General features: G+C 39.2%; 1 protein-coding gene across 22 annotated transcripts in view; it reads left to right on the forward strand.

The window, feature by feature from the left end:
* Positions 1–15,915, forward strand: part of TENM3 (teneurin transmembrane protein 3) — a 1,577,510-nt gene that overhangs the window by 449,272 nt on the left and 1,112,323 nt on the right. For all 22 annotated transcript variants that reach the window (XM_082244015.1, XM_082244035.1, XM_082244033.1 and 19 more), the window contains one exon: positions 900–1,197. In XM_082244015.1, coding sequence (XP_082100141.1) covers positions 966–1,197 — 232 coding nt within the window. In that variant the 5' untranslated portion in view covers positions 900–965. The remainder of the gene's footprint in view (positions 1–899; positions 1,198–15,915) is intronic.

Below are 15,915 nucleotides of genomic sequence, written 5' to 3' on the forward strand. Positions count from 1 at the left end.
TGCAGAAGCATGAAGCCCCAGAAATTAAATCACTTGGTCTTAATAAGTTATATATTGAAAAATGATAGGCTCATCAGCATGTTGATAAGTGGTAAAGAATGAACCAGGGAAGGCCATATACAGTATGGGCAGATTACACTTCAGCTTTAAATATGGTCAAGTTAGCCAATAGGAGGTATTGCCTGTATTCTGATTAAATCATGTTCCTGTCTGTGACTAAGATGTATCTAAAACTAACTATCTAATTACGCTATCCTCAGTGAAAATTAGTGAGACTGCTTGGTCTAACTGAAAATGATACATTCTATAGTTGGCTTGTCTTATTATTTCAACAGCCACTCATCATTGATGGTCCTTTTTAGAACCTGACCTACAGATAGCTACTAAAGGGGAATTATATAAAACTGTATAAGAAATACTCTCAGATTAACTTTAGTGTAATCTTTCCCATAATAATTCAAAGCAAGTATTTGTATCTATTCCTACTCTGCTGGTGCTCAATAAACTTTTTTTCCTTTTTTAGCAGTTTTTTTATAGTGTTTGTGGTCTATTGGACTAAAGCATTAAAAGACAAGCATGTAAAGTAACCCATAGAAGACACTTTGATTTACCCTTTATCAGATTAGAGTAGGAAGAATCTTTAAAGATAATTTTTGAGTGGTTGTTCTAATTTAAACCAGTTTAACCAATGTTCCCTGCCTTATTAAGTGGAGGCTGAAGTCCTCCTTTAATGTCCTGATTCCATGGCATGTGCCTAATGTCTGTTTGGATAGAGCAGATGATGATTTTTAAGAAGGACCCAAAACATCCTAAGTGTTTGTATATGGCATGCATGACCTTTTGTTCCTTTGTTTGGTTATTGTATTGAACCTCTGTTTACATTTGTGTCTCCTGTGTAGACAAATCGAGTGTGAGAAGCGATTTTCAAGTAAGCTCGACTCTTGTGGACACAGAATGAACTTAATATGGATGTAAAAGAACGTAGGCCTTATTGTTCCCTGACAAAGAGTCGGCGAGACAAAGAGAGACGTTACACAAATTCTTCGGTGGACAATGATGACTGTAGAGTGCCTACACAAAAATCGTACAGCTCAAGCGAAACCCTGAAAGCTTTTGATCATGATTCTTCACGGCTGCTCTATGGAAACCGGGTGAAAGACCTGGTTCACAGAGAAGCAGATGAATATAACAGACAAGGTACGTGTTCCTACATGTGTCATATACACATTATTCATTTATTGCTTGAAGGTCTACCTTCACCATTCAGTTACTTGGGATATCATGTTTTTAGCTTTATTTTTAACATCTTCAAAAGTACAGAAACGTCCAGCTTAGAAAATCTTTACGCGTTACAAGAAGCTACTAGATAAAGAGAATATACTTTTCCAAAATGCTTTTAAAAAGTATGGCCACCGTTACTTTATATTTATATATTTCAGATGTTCTCAAATCTGTCAGTCATTCAACATGTCCTATATGAATTTAAAGAAATTGATATCTATAGATATTTTTACTAAAAACCTAAGGTAGAGGACTAATAATTAGGAGCTGATAAAATTACTTTCCTCTCGACAGCCACATACTTAAGATCCCAGAAGTTACTCCAACAATTTGGGAGCCTAAAACTTAAGCTCACCAGTAAGCACTGAACTACATAACAAGCTCCATGCTGACTAAAATCAGATGTTATGCAACATGCATGAGGTGCATAATGGTGTGCCACAAAGTGACAAATGGAGCCATAAACCAGGGGTATGTGCAGCAATGGAGTGCGATCAATGCCCTGAGTTTAGATAGCACTAATTCAGCTTTTTTAGCTCTCATTGTGGATAATGGTGGAGAGGGGTGTTCCAGGGTGGGTCTTTCCTTTGACTGTTAATAAAAAAATTGTGGAAAATATATTTAAATGTATTAGCCACAAAGTAGCAAATTAAGTTGCTGTAAAAATAGATTTAAAAGTATGTAAAAAGATTTCAATATAATTTTATGAGAAAAGTGAAAGGTTAACAAGGTTGTCACATTTGAGGACATTGAAAACAAAAGGTTTATAGTAGGGGTGGACTATTTTCCAACACACTGCTACTATTGAATTTCAAATGATCTATGCCACTGTCAATAAACTGTCATATGCCAGAGCCTCTACTGTCCACAAAAGTATTGATCTTTGGTAATTGATTAATAGTGATGAAGCTTAGCTCTAGGATGTGAAGCCCTATGTACAGCCTGCATCTAGGATCCTCTCTTAACACACAGGAACTGATTTGTCTGTGCAAGGCATCTGCACATTCCCAATTATATTCGTTTTTTTCATTTTGGTGAATTAGTATACTGTGCCATTCAGTGTTACATACAAATTAAGTCAATATCAATATGGAAAGTTTAAAAAATGCAACACATTTAATACATATTAGAAAAGATTCCTCTCATACCAATTTTGTTAGAATGATATTAACCACTTCTGGACCGGAAGGTTTTACCCCGTTAATGACCAGGTAATTTTTTTGCAATTTGGCACTGCATGACTTTAACCACTTTACCTCCAGTCACATTGCTGCTACTGCAGCAATGTGGCTCGTTCCCGTCCAGCAACGTAGACCTACGTCGCTGGACTCCTCCCCCTGTAGGCGGCGCTCGCGCACCGCCGGAGGCGCGCTCCCACTGTTTTCAGTCACAGCGGGAGTCGGGCCAGTGGAGGAGCAGCAGCGATCGCCGCCGCTCTTCCCCGATCGTCGGGGAATCGAGTGAGGAGATCCGCCCGCCTGTGTAAACAGAGCGGGCGGATCTCCTAAGTGACAGGGAGTGACAGATAGGAGTGTTCAGCATAGCTGAACATCCGATCTGTCCTTGTGTCACATAGTCACCCCCCCCCCCCACACGTCAGTAAGCACCAGGCATACATTAACCCCTCCCTCTCCAATAAAATTAACCCCTTCCCTGCCAGTGTCATTTTTACAGTAACAGTGCATATTTATAGCACTGATTACTGCAGTAATGTCACTGGTACCCCCAAAAGTGTCAAAAATGTCAGTCAAGGGTCCGATCTGTCCGCCGCAATGTCGCAGTCCCACAAAAAAAATCGCAGATCGCCGCCATTACGCGTTAAAGAAAAAACACCAAAAATGACAGAAATCTTTCCCGTAGTTAGTAAACGCAATAACTTTTGCGCAAACCAATCAAAATATGCTTATCGTGATTTTTTTTACCAAACATAGGTAGCAGAAAACAAATTGGCCAAAAATGTTTAAAAAAAATAGATTTTTACATTTTTTTGGGGGGGAATTTCATATAAAAAAAATGTTAAAAATATTGTTATTTTTTCAAAATAAACGCTCTTTTTTTGTTTATAGCGCAAAAAGTAAAAAGCGCACAGGTGGTAAAATACCACCAAAAAAAAGCTCTGTTTGTGGGAAAAAAAGGACGTAAATTTTGTTTGGGTACGGCGTCGCACGACCGCGCAATTGTCAGTTAAATTCGCACAGCGCCGAATTGCAAAAAGTGGCCTGGACGTAAGACAGGAAAATCCTCCGGTGGTAAAGTGGTTAACTGGTATTTGCGCAGTTATGTAATGTTGTACCCAAACAAAATGTATGTCCTTTTTTTCCCACAAATATAGCTTTCTTTTGGTGGTATTTGAACCCCTCTGCGCTTTTTATTACTTTGCGATATAAATCAAAAACGACCGAAAATTTTGAGGAAAAAATGGCATTTTCTATTTTTCTTAAGAAAAATATCCAATAAATAAAATTTTTGTCATAAATTTATGCCAAAATGTATTTAGCTACACGTCTTTGATAAAAAAAAAAACCTCAATAAGTGTTTGTTTATTGGTTTGCGCAAAAGTTATAGCGCCTACAAATTATAGTTTAGTTACTTAAAAACTGTGATAGGTAGTGAGGAAGTAAAATAAGCAAAACCTGAAGGCGGTGCTTGGCTTTCGGGTTCCTGTACACAGCTAGGCTCCCAAAACATCTCACACATCTGGTATCCCTGTACGCAGGAGAAGCAGCAGAATGTAATTTAGGGTGTCATTCCACATATACCAATGGCATGTGTGAGCAATATATAATTTAGTAAATACGTTGTGTAAAAAAAAAAAAGTTATTTTCCCGAAACTTGTGGCAAAATATGAAACATTCTATGGACTCAACATGCCTCTCAGCAAATAGCTTGGGGTGTCTACTTTTCAAAAAGGGTTAATTTGGGGGGTGTTTGAACTGTCCTGGCATTTTATGACCAATATTAGAAGTTTATGCCACACATCACCCACTCTTCTAACCACCTGAAGACCAAGCCTTTTCTGACACTTTTTGTTTACATGAAAAAATATTTTTTTTTTTACTAGAATATTACTTTTAACCCCCCAAACATTATATATTTTTTCAAAGCAAAGGCCCTACAGAACAAAATGGTGGGTGTTGCAATTTTTTTGTCACACAGTATTTGCGCAGAGATTTTCCAAACGCAATTTTTTGGAAAAAAAAACACTTTTTTTTTAATTTAATGCACAAATACACTATATATTGCCCAATTGTTTGGTAACATATAAAATATAATATTATTCCAAGTACATAGATACCAAACATGAGATGCTTTAAAACTGCACACGCCCATGCAGTGGCAACAAACTATGTACATTTTAAAAGCATTTAAATCCTTTGCAAGTTAGCACTTTAGATTTACAGAGGAGGTCTACTGCAGGAGTTATTGCCCTTGATCTGATGTTCACAGTGATACATCACATGCATGCTGCAATTGCTGTTTACATATGACACCAGACCAATGCTTTTGTTAGCCTTTTGTGCACAAACACGGGGGGACAAGGATGCTTTACTTTTTTTTATTATTATTATTTATTTTCCTTTTTTTTTTTTTTTTGACACCTTCCCTCTCATTTTTTGTTATAATTTTTATTGTTGTCACAAGGAATTTAAATACCCCCTATGATAGCAATACGTAGTGACAGGTACTCTTTTTTAAAAGAATTGGGGTCTTTTAGACTTTTGATCGCTACTCTTAAAGCATCTGACCACACCAAGATTGGTGTGATAAGATGCTTTCTCAATTTCCCAATGGTGCTGTTTATATCTGGCGAAACCGAAGTCATAAAATGCTCGTACCTTCCGGTATCTTAGGCCATAAAGATACTGTAATTGGAGCCATTATGGTCTCCAATCAGCTCTATGGTCAGCTTACGGAACCACCGGCTGCAGTCTAGGGTTACCCGGTGGGACAGGAGAGCCAGAGAATACCATGGAAGCAGTGGGGGGTGGCCGTGGGGGGCGGGGTCCCCTCCCACTGCTTGAAAAAGCAGTCTAGCAGCTAATTATCTGCTAGGATTGCTTTTACATGAAAGCTGACCACTGGCTGTAAAAAAAACAATACCAGGAAGTGTGTTTGGGTTGCCCACCATTAGACCTCCCAGTTTCCACCCACTTCTAATGAAGGGCATACATGCATAGCCCATGGGCTGAACAACAAAAAAAAAATATAGCAGATTCCTCCATTCGTATTGATCGCTGTAGGTGAAGAAACCTCTGCCAAGAAAAGTGTTAAAAAATATATGGCAAAGCATAGGGGAGATACTACCTCTGTTTGCACCCCATTGCCTATGCTTCACCATATATGCTCTTTTTTTAACTATGGTGGTGAAATCCCCTTCTACAGCACTGAAATCATTGATTTATGTATATGCTGAGAGCAAACGCTGTTGCTGTCAGAATAAACAAATCAGCACTGCAGCTGATGGGCGTACCTGCAAAGCAAACAATGGTTAACAATAAAACATTACAATGTAATAGTATACAGTTCAGTAAACTAATAGAATGGTGGTACTGTATCTGAAAAGAAAACTATGGTTAACAATGAAAAACAGTAACAATAAAACATTACAGTATAACAGCATATTATAAAGAACAGTAAAAGGATTAGGAGTAGAAAAGTAGAGTAAGAACAGGAAATAAACTAAATAAAATGACAACTATTTTTGGCTTTTTTTTTTTGTAACTTTTTTTTACACTTTTTTGTAACTGTAAAAAAACTGTTACAGGCTAGGGTCTCTCAAAATGCGAAAGCCATCTAATATCTTTTGAGACCCTGTGTGAAAGTGTGCCATGCTATACCCTATACTAATAGTCTACTAGTGTGTGGTAGCGATGGAAACAGTTCTTGATGCAGAGACCAGGTTGGCCAGGACAGGAGGGTCAAAAATAGCAGGTGTCACGCCTATATCCACATTTTTTACAGACACAACATCTTCTTTGGGGCGCTCTTTGGGTAGGGATACCAGGGAGAACATCCGAATAATGCCTCTCAAGCAGCCGGCTCAGTGCAACTGGATTGTAAATCTGGGCCACAGCACCTTCTGAATACAGAAGGGCTGTGATGATCTCTTCCTGGAATTTTAGTAAGGATCCACTTCTTCCTGACGCTTTGTATAGCACATAAGCGTTCAGCAGAGCCAATTGGAATAAGTATACAGACACTTTTTTGTACCAGCATCTGGCCTTATGGGCAATTAAGTATGATGCCATCATCTAGTCATTGAAGTTCACCCGTGTATTCGTGGACACAGAGGGGCTTCTCAATAACACCAGTCGCCATTGCAATTTGGACTGTTATATCTGCGTGAATGGAGAACAGAACTAAAACATTCCGTGTGTCCCTCCACTTCACTTCAAGCAATTTATTACACTTCAAGCAGGCTCTCTCCCCTGTCTAAGTCGGGAATCTACAAGGGAATTAGGGATTAGGTCGCACTGTGCCACATGCGCCAATTCCAAAATCAAAAAGGTGACTAAAAAGTGGCACGATTGTGTAATAATTGTCCAAGTATAAATGGTTCCCCTTTCCGAATAAGGGTGACACCAAGTCCCAAACAATCTTGCCACTGCTTCCCATGTAGTCTGGGCAGTTGGGGGGCTCCACATTGCTATGTTTTCCCTCATAAATCTGGAAACTACATGTATAGCCTGTTGCCTTGTCACAGAGCTTATACATCCTGACCCCATATCTGGCACGCTTGCTGGGGAGAAACTGTTTGAAAGCAAGGCGGCCAGAAAATTTAATCACGGACTCATGCAGACAGCTTGTTGGGGTGTATATAAGGCTGCAAACTTCTGAAATGATTTATGAGGGCCAAATTTTGTGGAACCGGTCATAACCAGGGTCACCCCGAGGATGACAGAGTTTATTGTCACTGAAGTGCATGAACTGCAAGATTTGCTCGTACCTAGTCCTGGCCATGGCAGCAGAGAACATGGGCATATGATGAATTGGGTCAGTGGACCAATATGACCGCAACTCACCCTTTTTAGTAATGCCCATGAGGAGGGATAGGCCCAGAAAGGTTTTAAATTCGGAAACAGTGATATGTTTCCATGCAAATTCTCAAAACAGCTAAAAAAAAAAACCAAGGGGAGTAAAATCGGCTGTTTCCATCTGAATTCTGGGTTGGCCAGTGAATGGGGGAAGTATGGGCGCTGCAGAAGTGGTGGGCTCCCAATTTAGGATTTGCAAGCACATCAGGAAGGACAATATGGGCTCTACGGGCCTGTATTCGGATTATTGGTGGCTGCGGACACTACTTGTGCTAGCCACTGCACCAGCTTAAGCTACACTTTTGGAACTCGCCACGTCACCAAGTGCTACTGCAGTGCTGGTTTGACTATGACCAGAAAGTACTAGGCCGCTGGTGCTTGTCAGTTCACCATAAGGTTGAGCGGCACTAGTACCGACACTCTGCTGTATACGTGAACCCTGCGGTTGTTGCACCTCAGCAACAGAAGAACAGGGTCGGGTATGCCTGAGCTTAGCAGTGAACACTACTCCATCGTCAGAGCTATCTGTCAGTGTGCCGCTGCTCTCTATAGGTTTGAATACTGAGCCTGATTCTGACAGTGAGACTTCCCCATCGCTCTCATCTGTCATGCTCAGCATCGTGTAGGCCTCTTCACTAGTGTACCTCTGTTTGGACATTTTGGCCAATAAATTCATAGGTACCTAGTGTGACTCACAGGTTAAAAAAAGCACCTGGTTGTCAAGGACTGTTTGAACTGCTACCAAAAAATATAACTGCTAGTGCTAGCAAATATCAGGCCTGACTCTACTCTCCTGTCACTGGCAATCAAAGGGTTTAAATGTATTACTAAATATGCGGCGGGCAATCTGACGCTATCCTGTATTGACGCTAACTAACATTAATGCTAACTGATGTCACCTGTAACACTAATACAGTCATCAGAAAAAAGATCTGAATACTATAATAGTGACGCTCTGAGAGGGCAGTGAAGGGGTTAACTGGGGGTGATCTGGAGATTAAACCTTTATTAGGGGTTGTATGGCGGGTACCCTAAACCTATCTGGGACTCCCTCTAACTACCACTAACTGTCTCTCACACTGACTGAAGTCACAAGTGACACTAATACAGTGTTCAGTATAATATCTGTGTATTGTATTTAGTGTACACTGTGACAGGGAGTGAAAGGGTTAACTGGGGGTGATAAAAGGGTTAATTCTTTATTAGGGGATGTATGGCGGTTACCCTAAACCTATCTGGGACTCCCTCTAACTACCACTAACTGTCTCTCACACTGACTGAAGTCACAAGTGACACTAATACAGTGATCAGTAAATCATCTGTATAATGTATATAGTGTACACTGTGACAGGGAATGAAAAGGTAACTGGGGGTGATCAAGGGGTTATGTGTGCCTATGTGTACTGGTGTCAGTTTAGTGCTTGTGTACTCATGGTAGATGTTCTCTCTTCTCATGCTGGAATCGAAAAGGGCTCCAGGAGAGAAGATTGCATCATTTCCTGTGCCTGTGTTTACATTACCAATCATCAGGTCCAGGCCAATTATTTTTGTTATGACCAATCGGTTCTGAGCCGAATGAAAGCAATGCGGGGACGGCCGGTACGTGTGCCCCATAGCCCGGCGCATGACCATCGTACAGTTAGCCACCTTGCTGCAGTAAATATGCGGCGGGCAGTCGGCAACCAGTTAACTGTTTAAAATGTCATGAAGAAGCTTTTGTTGCTATGGAAAAAGCATGACATCTGTAAGAGGCAGTCAATGTTACCTTTTCACTGTTTATTGAATACTAGTTGGTTAATATGGTTTGCAGTACAATATTATTCTCTTTTGTTTATTGGTCTGTGTGTACAGACGTTGGTGTCAAAGGGCATATGCAGTATGCCTTTGATATCAGTTTTAGAGGCTTCTGATATCATTTAGCATTCAACGACAACTGCATTAACCTGCTGTTGACCTACTTCTGAGCTGCATTTGCCCTGTTTCAAGCTGTTTTTTTTCCATAGAATTGTATGGGAAGAAAAGCATTGCTGATGTGAACTAAAGGCTCTAAAAAATATATATTTACCCTTATTGTTCTTTAAAAGCATATTATATTACTAACCACTTGTTGACACAATTCCCAACACTCTCACAGAGCACTACTCTATATGTACAGTATTTATAATTGATCCATTCGTAAATGATTAAACTTTTATTTTAGGTTTAATAGATTTTAAAGAGAACATTTTTATACATATTTCTAGAACATATCAGAGCCACAAAATCTCTTTAGTAGACAGAAAGTACTCATTCATGTTACTACTTTTCTACATATCTCAATGATTATAAACATCCAAGTGTTGTACAGTAATGGCACCCCTACCCCTACAACTTTGGTGATCTTTGGTATTATTGTAAGGAATATCGGTGTTCCAAATCCATCAATAGCTTGCTTTTGCACCATCGCTATTGGATCAGCCAATAATAGTCTCTTTTTTTTATCCAGTGGCTTTCATTGTTTTCAGCTGTGGGTCAAATAGTTAGAGGTTATTTGGTTCCTCTTTATCTGTTCCCATGCGGTAATCCATATTAAGCTATAATATGCTCAAACTATATTATGCTACAATGCTACAATTACTTATCATAATATAATATCATTAAAATGGATATCCAGTTAATTTATATTGTTTTATAAAAATATGCAGATTGTAATGTGTTTGTAAGAAAAAAAAAAGAGCTTGGACAAATCTCACCCAGAACTAGGAGCCAGCTCTAAAAACTTGCTACTTGACCCACATAGGAGTATATAGGTAGCCAGAAAGATACATAGTCAAGCAACAATTAAAAAGAAAACATGTTTTAAAGGGACCAATCGTTGGTCTGTCACCAAGCCTTTTTAGTTTGTATCTACATTTGCTGACAAACTCTTTGGGCTGGCTTCATATTAGCTATGTTTAGTGAAGTACAAACAGTAAGGCCTCACATCTGGAGACCACATGAGACATAATAAGCCATAAGAAACTTGTTGTGTTCACCCGTCCCTGTTTTCCAATTTGACCCCCCTCCCCAACACAAACAAAAAAGCAACCACATATGTATAACTTGTCCCTATTCACAGTCCCAGGATCTGAATACTGACCTCCCACACAATGGACATATTTATAATTTGTCCCCTCACAAGATCTCTGAATATTTCTTCCCCTGAATTTGAAGTATAACCCCCCTACAAAAACTACATATTGAAACCTGTCCCCACACACAGTCCCTGTATCTGAATTCTGATACCATGCACAATAACTACTCCATTCAACACTCCCTATTTACATAATAGGAGCCTTCTAGGTATACAACACTGGAGCACTCCTTATCCATTAATTGGAGTATCTGGAAAGAACTATTTTACATCAAGTATGGTGTGCAGGAATAGTGGGTGGATGCAGAGCAGCAGGCAGAGGAGCTCTGTGTGGGTGCTGCAGGTGGCCAGGTGTTGTCCCTGCTGAGCATTTCTCTTTTGTCCATGCTTTTTCTCAAATTTCCTGCATCTTGTCAACTCATAGCTCAGTGAAGGTCCTGCTGGCTGCCAGGTGTTGTCCCTGCTTGGTGCCCCTCCTTCTCCTGGGAGCGCCATTTGTGCCATTGCGTTCCATGTTGCCTACAAAATACCATATTTAAAGAGCTTTTTGTTATCTACCTAATTGTAAGTGTCCTTAGCCCTTTCCTGTATGGTTTTACACTATGTGGAGGTTTTTTGTCTTTTTCCTCTGGATATTCATTGATTGAGCATAACTCAAGAAGATTTTATCCATGTCTCATTGTGACTCAGAGGATTCCTTATTGAGTTGTTCCTATTGATTGTGGATGTGGAGTATTCCAGGGTGTGGAGAACAGAATGGAAAGTGGGGGGAGAGATTTCAGCCATCTCCTCCCCTTCCTTACAGGTTTATATACACCATTGCCTGTGTTGACCCAAAAGGCGTAAGCCAAACTGGGTCCATTTGCTCTGGTAAGCCTTCTTGATGTTGGTGGTGGTCAATCTATTCACATTGTTTTCAACATTCACTTGGATCACATATTGAAGATTCACGTCTCCACATCAGTTTGGAGTTTAGACTTTTATTCTTTTTTTTTCTCTTTTTTAACACGTAATTTCAATAGGGTCACAGTACACTCAATATGTGCAATTTACTAATATGTATTAGGTTTCATTACTTTTATGTTAGACTATGGTTTTTTGTGGCGATAATAGTCATTGATATTTATTGTCAGTTATTCGTTATTATCCTGCTATTTTATGCACATTTACTTATCAATCACTAGAGATATCTGTGATATAATAGCGCCGTACTATTTGTTTCCAATGATAGCATGAAAATCTATATTCTTCATGGCATTTTTATCTTTTACATATTAAGCAACAATTCAGCGAATTCACAACTGAAGGAGAAAATCCCTGTAATGAAACCAAGAAAAATACAGGACAACAATTTTACACCTGTGTTTGCTTCAAAGGTTAATGGAAATGAAAAAAAAAATAAATAAAAAATAAATAAAGAAAAAATCTTCTTATTTAAAAAAAAAATTAGCACCAATTCAACGTTACAGAAAACACTCTATTAAGGCTTTTTATTAAAGCATTCCTCGGTATTTACTGAGAGTATAAAAAGACTTCCTAAAAACACACACTAAAGGAATCACTAAAATCGCTTCATTAAGAACCAGCACACCCAGACAAAACACTTGCACTGGATTCTGAGTTGCTGTCCTATTGTACATTGTTTGCTGAGTATTGATTCAGTTGTTTCCCAGTATATCATCACTATTATAGGCGCCTGGTGCTTGAGACCAGAAGTATATCCATTAGCACTGCTATCATGTTTTTTTTTTTTTTTTTTTTAAGTGATGTTAATTAAAAGCCATAATTGTATAATGTAGTTTAAAACTTGCTACTAATCTATAATGTCAGTTATGAAAATAACAGACTTAACAGGCTGACAAAGGTTTACTTTGAACTCAGTTCTTGAACCATTCGTTGAACTTTATTTCCTGCCATTTTGACCAAAATGTGAATTCATAGGAAAGCAGGGACAGAGGTTAGACTCTAATTTCATCTGAAATACAATGATAATGGCTAATACCCAGCAAGAATTCTTACACATGAACTATTTTACCTATTTTATAATTCAGCCACTCTAGTGATTCATTCACTTCTGGCAAACCGCACAAACAGACTGGTGACAATCCTATGTCACTTTTTCTGTTATCAGCTTTCAGAGTAATGTAACTACTCATTGGATAAAAAATCAGGATCATCACATCTGTCTAGGCAACAGGAAAGTACACAGAAAGTTGTTAAACTGATAAATAGTACATTTATATTCCTGATTATGTGGTGTGGCAAAGGGAATGTGGGTTACAGGATTGGCTAAACAAAAAGAACAACTATTAGACCAGTAAAAATGAATGTATATGTATTTAAACTATTTTCCTAGCTACTTTCTGGGAGTTCTGCTACTACATTTCCACTTTATAATTTGCCAATCATTTGATCACCCCTGTACTTTTGTACAAAGGGGCTGCAAAGAACACTCAAAAGACTCCCAGCAGTTTATATAAAATGTAGCTTCTTATTTTATGTTTGCAAGCTCATGACTGGTGGACTATGATGCAATGGCATTATATGCCCCATATTGTCTGTTCTTTTTATGGTAATCACATCATTTAAGTAGAAGGAATTCAGCAATAGAAGTCCTATTATTTCTCTCAATAGAGTTTTCCTTTAACAATAGTTAAAAATATAAACCTTTACTTCAGTCTCCTTTGTTAACTTACAGTTTGCCATTACATTTCTACAAGTGAAAACTTTTAGAAAAGTCCACTAACAGCTATCCCGCAGTTTATACAAAAAAATATAAAAGTGTAACCTGGAAAATAACAGCTGAAGCAGTCAAGTTTGGAAATTACAGGAATAAGGAATAAAAATGTGGCTGAATCAGAGGTTTGGAAGGGTAATGAAAATCATAAAAAGAGAAGCTGATTGATTAAGGGCTAGATGGAAAATATTTAAGGGTGAAAGCCAAAAATAAAAAAATGAACTGATGTGAATAGACTGCAGATGTAGAATATGTTTGAACTTGATGTTGCGTGATATAGCTTCTCAGCTATGGTGTTTCTTGACCATCAAATGTCATTATGCCTAGTACCGTAATATATCAGTGTACCTACTTACCATAATATAGAGGATTACACAGAGTTCTGCTACATTTGTGTCCTAGGTCTGCCAGCAATAAAATTAGATCAGGGTCTTGAAAACATTAATCATAGTATTTTTAAACTTTCTAAAGGTAGGTCAAAGCTTGTTAGAGCTAACAACTATCTGCATTCCTGCATTATTTTACATAAATGGATCTGGTGTAATTTTATACATTGTATTTAATTATGAACTACCTAGTGGGGGTACACATGGTTAGCAGGAGAAGAAGTTCAGTTAAAGCAAAAAAATGCCATTCCTCTTGTAATCCCATCTAACAATATCTTTGCGTAGAGTCCTTTTTTATCTCTTTATTGCTCCCTCTTATGTCACAGCTCTCTAGGAATCCTTTGACATCAGCTGTGAAAACTGGAATGACTGGAAACTGTAAATTAGAATTTTAAAGGAAAATCTATTTTTAAACAGTCTGTTTGAATACAATAAAAAGGAGGGATAAAGAAAGCTAATGTGCAAGTTGATTTTTACACAGAGCTTTCACAGCTGTTATGTAAGAATCACTAGAGAACTATGACATGAGAAAGAGCAATAAAAAGCATACAACCACCTCTTTACACATCTATTGTTAGAGTGAACAGCAAGAGGAATGGCATACATCACTTTAAGTCAGTGTTAAAGGTAGTCTTTAACACGAAAAGGGCAGCTGCCCAGGGCCCAGTAAATGGTGTGGGGTCCAAAGCAGCTGATGCCCCTTGAGCCCCTTGTCATGGGGAGTCCTGGATCAGTGGCAGGGAGAACAGAGAGAAGGCAAGCAGTGAGGGCGGCTATAACTGAGAAGTCCAGAAGAGAGGGAGGTGAGCAGCATCCCCAACGCGGCAGCACCTCCAAAACCCTGGACTTCTCTGACCTCCTCTGTGACCCAGAGGACAAGCTGATTGGGAGGCCAGAGGACAGACAGGAAGCACAGGCAGCCAGGGACCGCTACCAGGGACAATCTTTCTATCACATCAAAATGGATCCACTAGAAGGAGCAGAGCACCCCTCACACTTACCTAGAAGGAGGATGGGCACTGCCTGCTGCTGGCCATCATGAACCTATGGAAGGTACCGAGTATCATACACACCTACCTAAACAGGAAGAGGGAGGGGGGCACAGGGAGACTTTCTCCTCTCTCTATTACCCTCCTCTCTCCCTCTCTCTCTCTACTCCCTCTATCTTACCCCTATCTCTCTCATCCCCCATCCCCTCCTCTCACCCCCTCTCTCACCCCCTCTCTTTGTCACACCCCTTCTTACCCCTCTCTCTTACCCCCTGCCTCTCTCACCCCCTCTAACTCTCTCTTACCCAGCTCTCTCTCTAACCCCCTCTCTCCCCATTCCCCCCTCTCACCCCTCTCACTTATTCTCCTGTTCTCTCTTTCTCGATACCCCTATCACCCTTCTCTCTTACCCCCTCCCTCTCCCCTTTCTCTCTCCTCTCTCTCTCTAACCTCCCCCTCTCTATCTTTCACCTACCCTCCTCTCTCTCTCTCTCTCTCTCTCATACTCCTCTCTTTTTGTCTCTCAACCCCTCTCTTACCCTCTCTCTCACACTACTCTCTCTCTCTCTCTCTCTCTTTCATCCATCTCCTCTCTCCCTCACACCTTTTTCTCCCCCTACCCCCTTCAGCCCCAGCAACCAATGGGTGAGCAATGACAATGTGGAGTAACCTCTAGCAACCAATCAGCAAGCAGAAATTATGTGCTGTAACGTCTAGCAACTAAGCAGTAAGCAATCATTCAAGAAGTCTTTACACTCTTTACCTCTCATTCTGCCACCCTAGCTTCCTTTGACCTTCAGTCACCATATTCACTGTAATGTTCCCCAGTTACTCCTACAATCCCAGTTCACAGATACACTATTTGATGTTTGAAAAGTTGTGTAAAAATGTTTGTGCACACAGAAAGACAGATCCTGTTATGCAGAAAGGTGACAACATTATATCTGTACACCTTAGAAGGCCCACATAGACCTATGACTAAGCAAAATTGCCTAATAATCCTCCTTAATCATATGAATAATTTATCTTCAAACTAAACATGTGAACATTAAATGAAAGAAAGTATGTTTTCAGTTACATGCATCAAATACATATTTTATTTAACATATAAGGGACTAACACAATCATTTGTTATCATAAGAAAAGTTTATTTATCTATGTTCTTTTTCATGTTCTACTACGTGAAAAATAGTTTTGAAAATGCACTTTTATGTTACTGTCATATACATTCATGATTTTGTAACTGAATATTTCTCTAATAAACGTTTATAATCAAAAAAAAAAAAAAAGAAAAGTTTATTTAAATCTGTGAAATACATCAACCACTAGTGAGCTGTTCCTATCTACTAAGAAAAGGAAAATTATTAAGTCAGCA

Source organism: Pelophylax lessonae, assembly GCF_965119305.1.
Source record: "Pelophylax lessonae genome assembly, chromosome: 1".
Classification (NCBI taxonomy): Eukaryota; Metazoa; Chordata; class Amphibia; order Anura; family Ranidae; genus Pelophylax; species Pelophylax lessonae.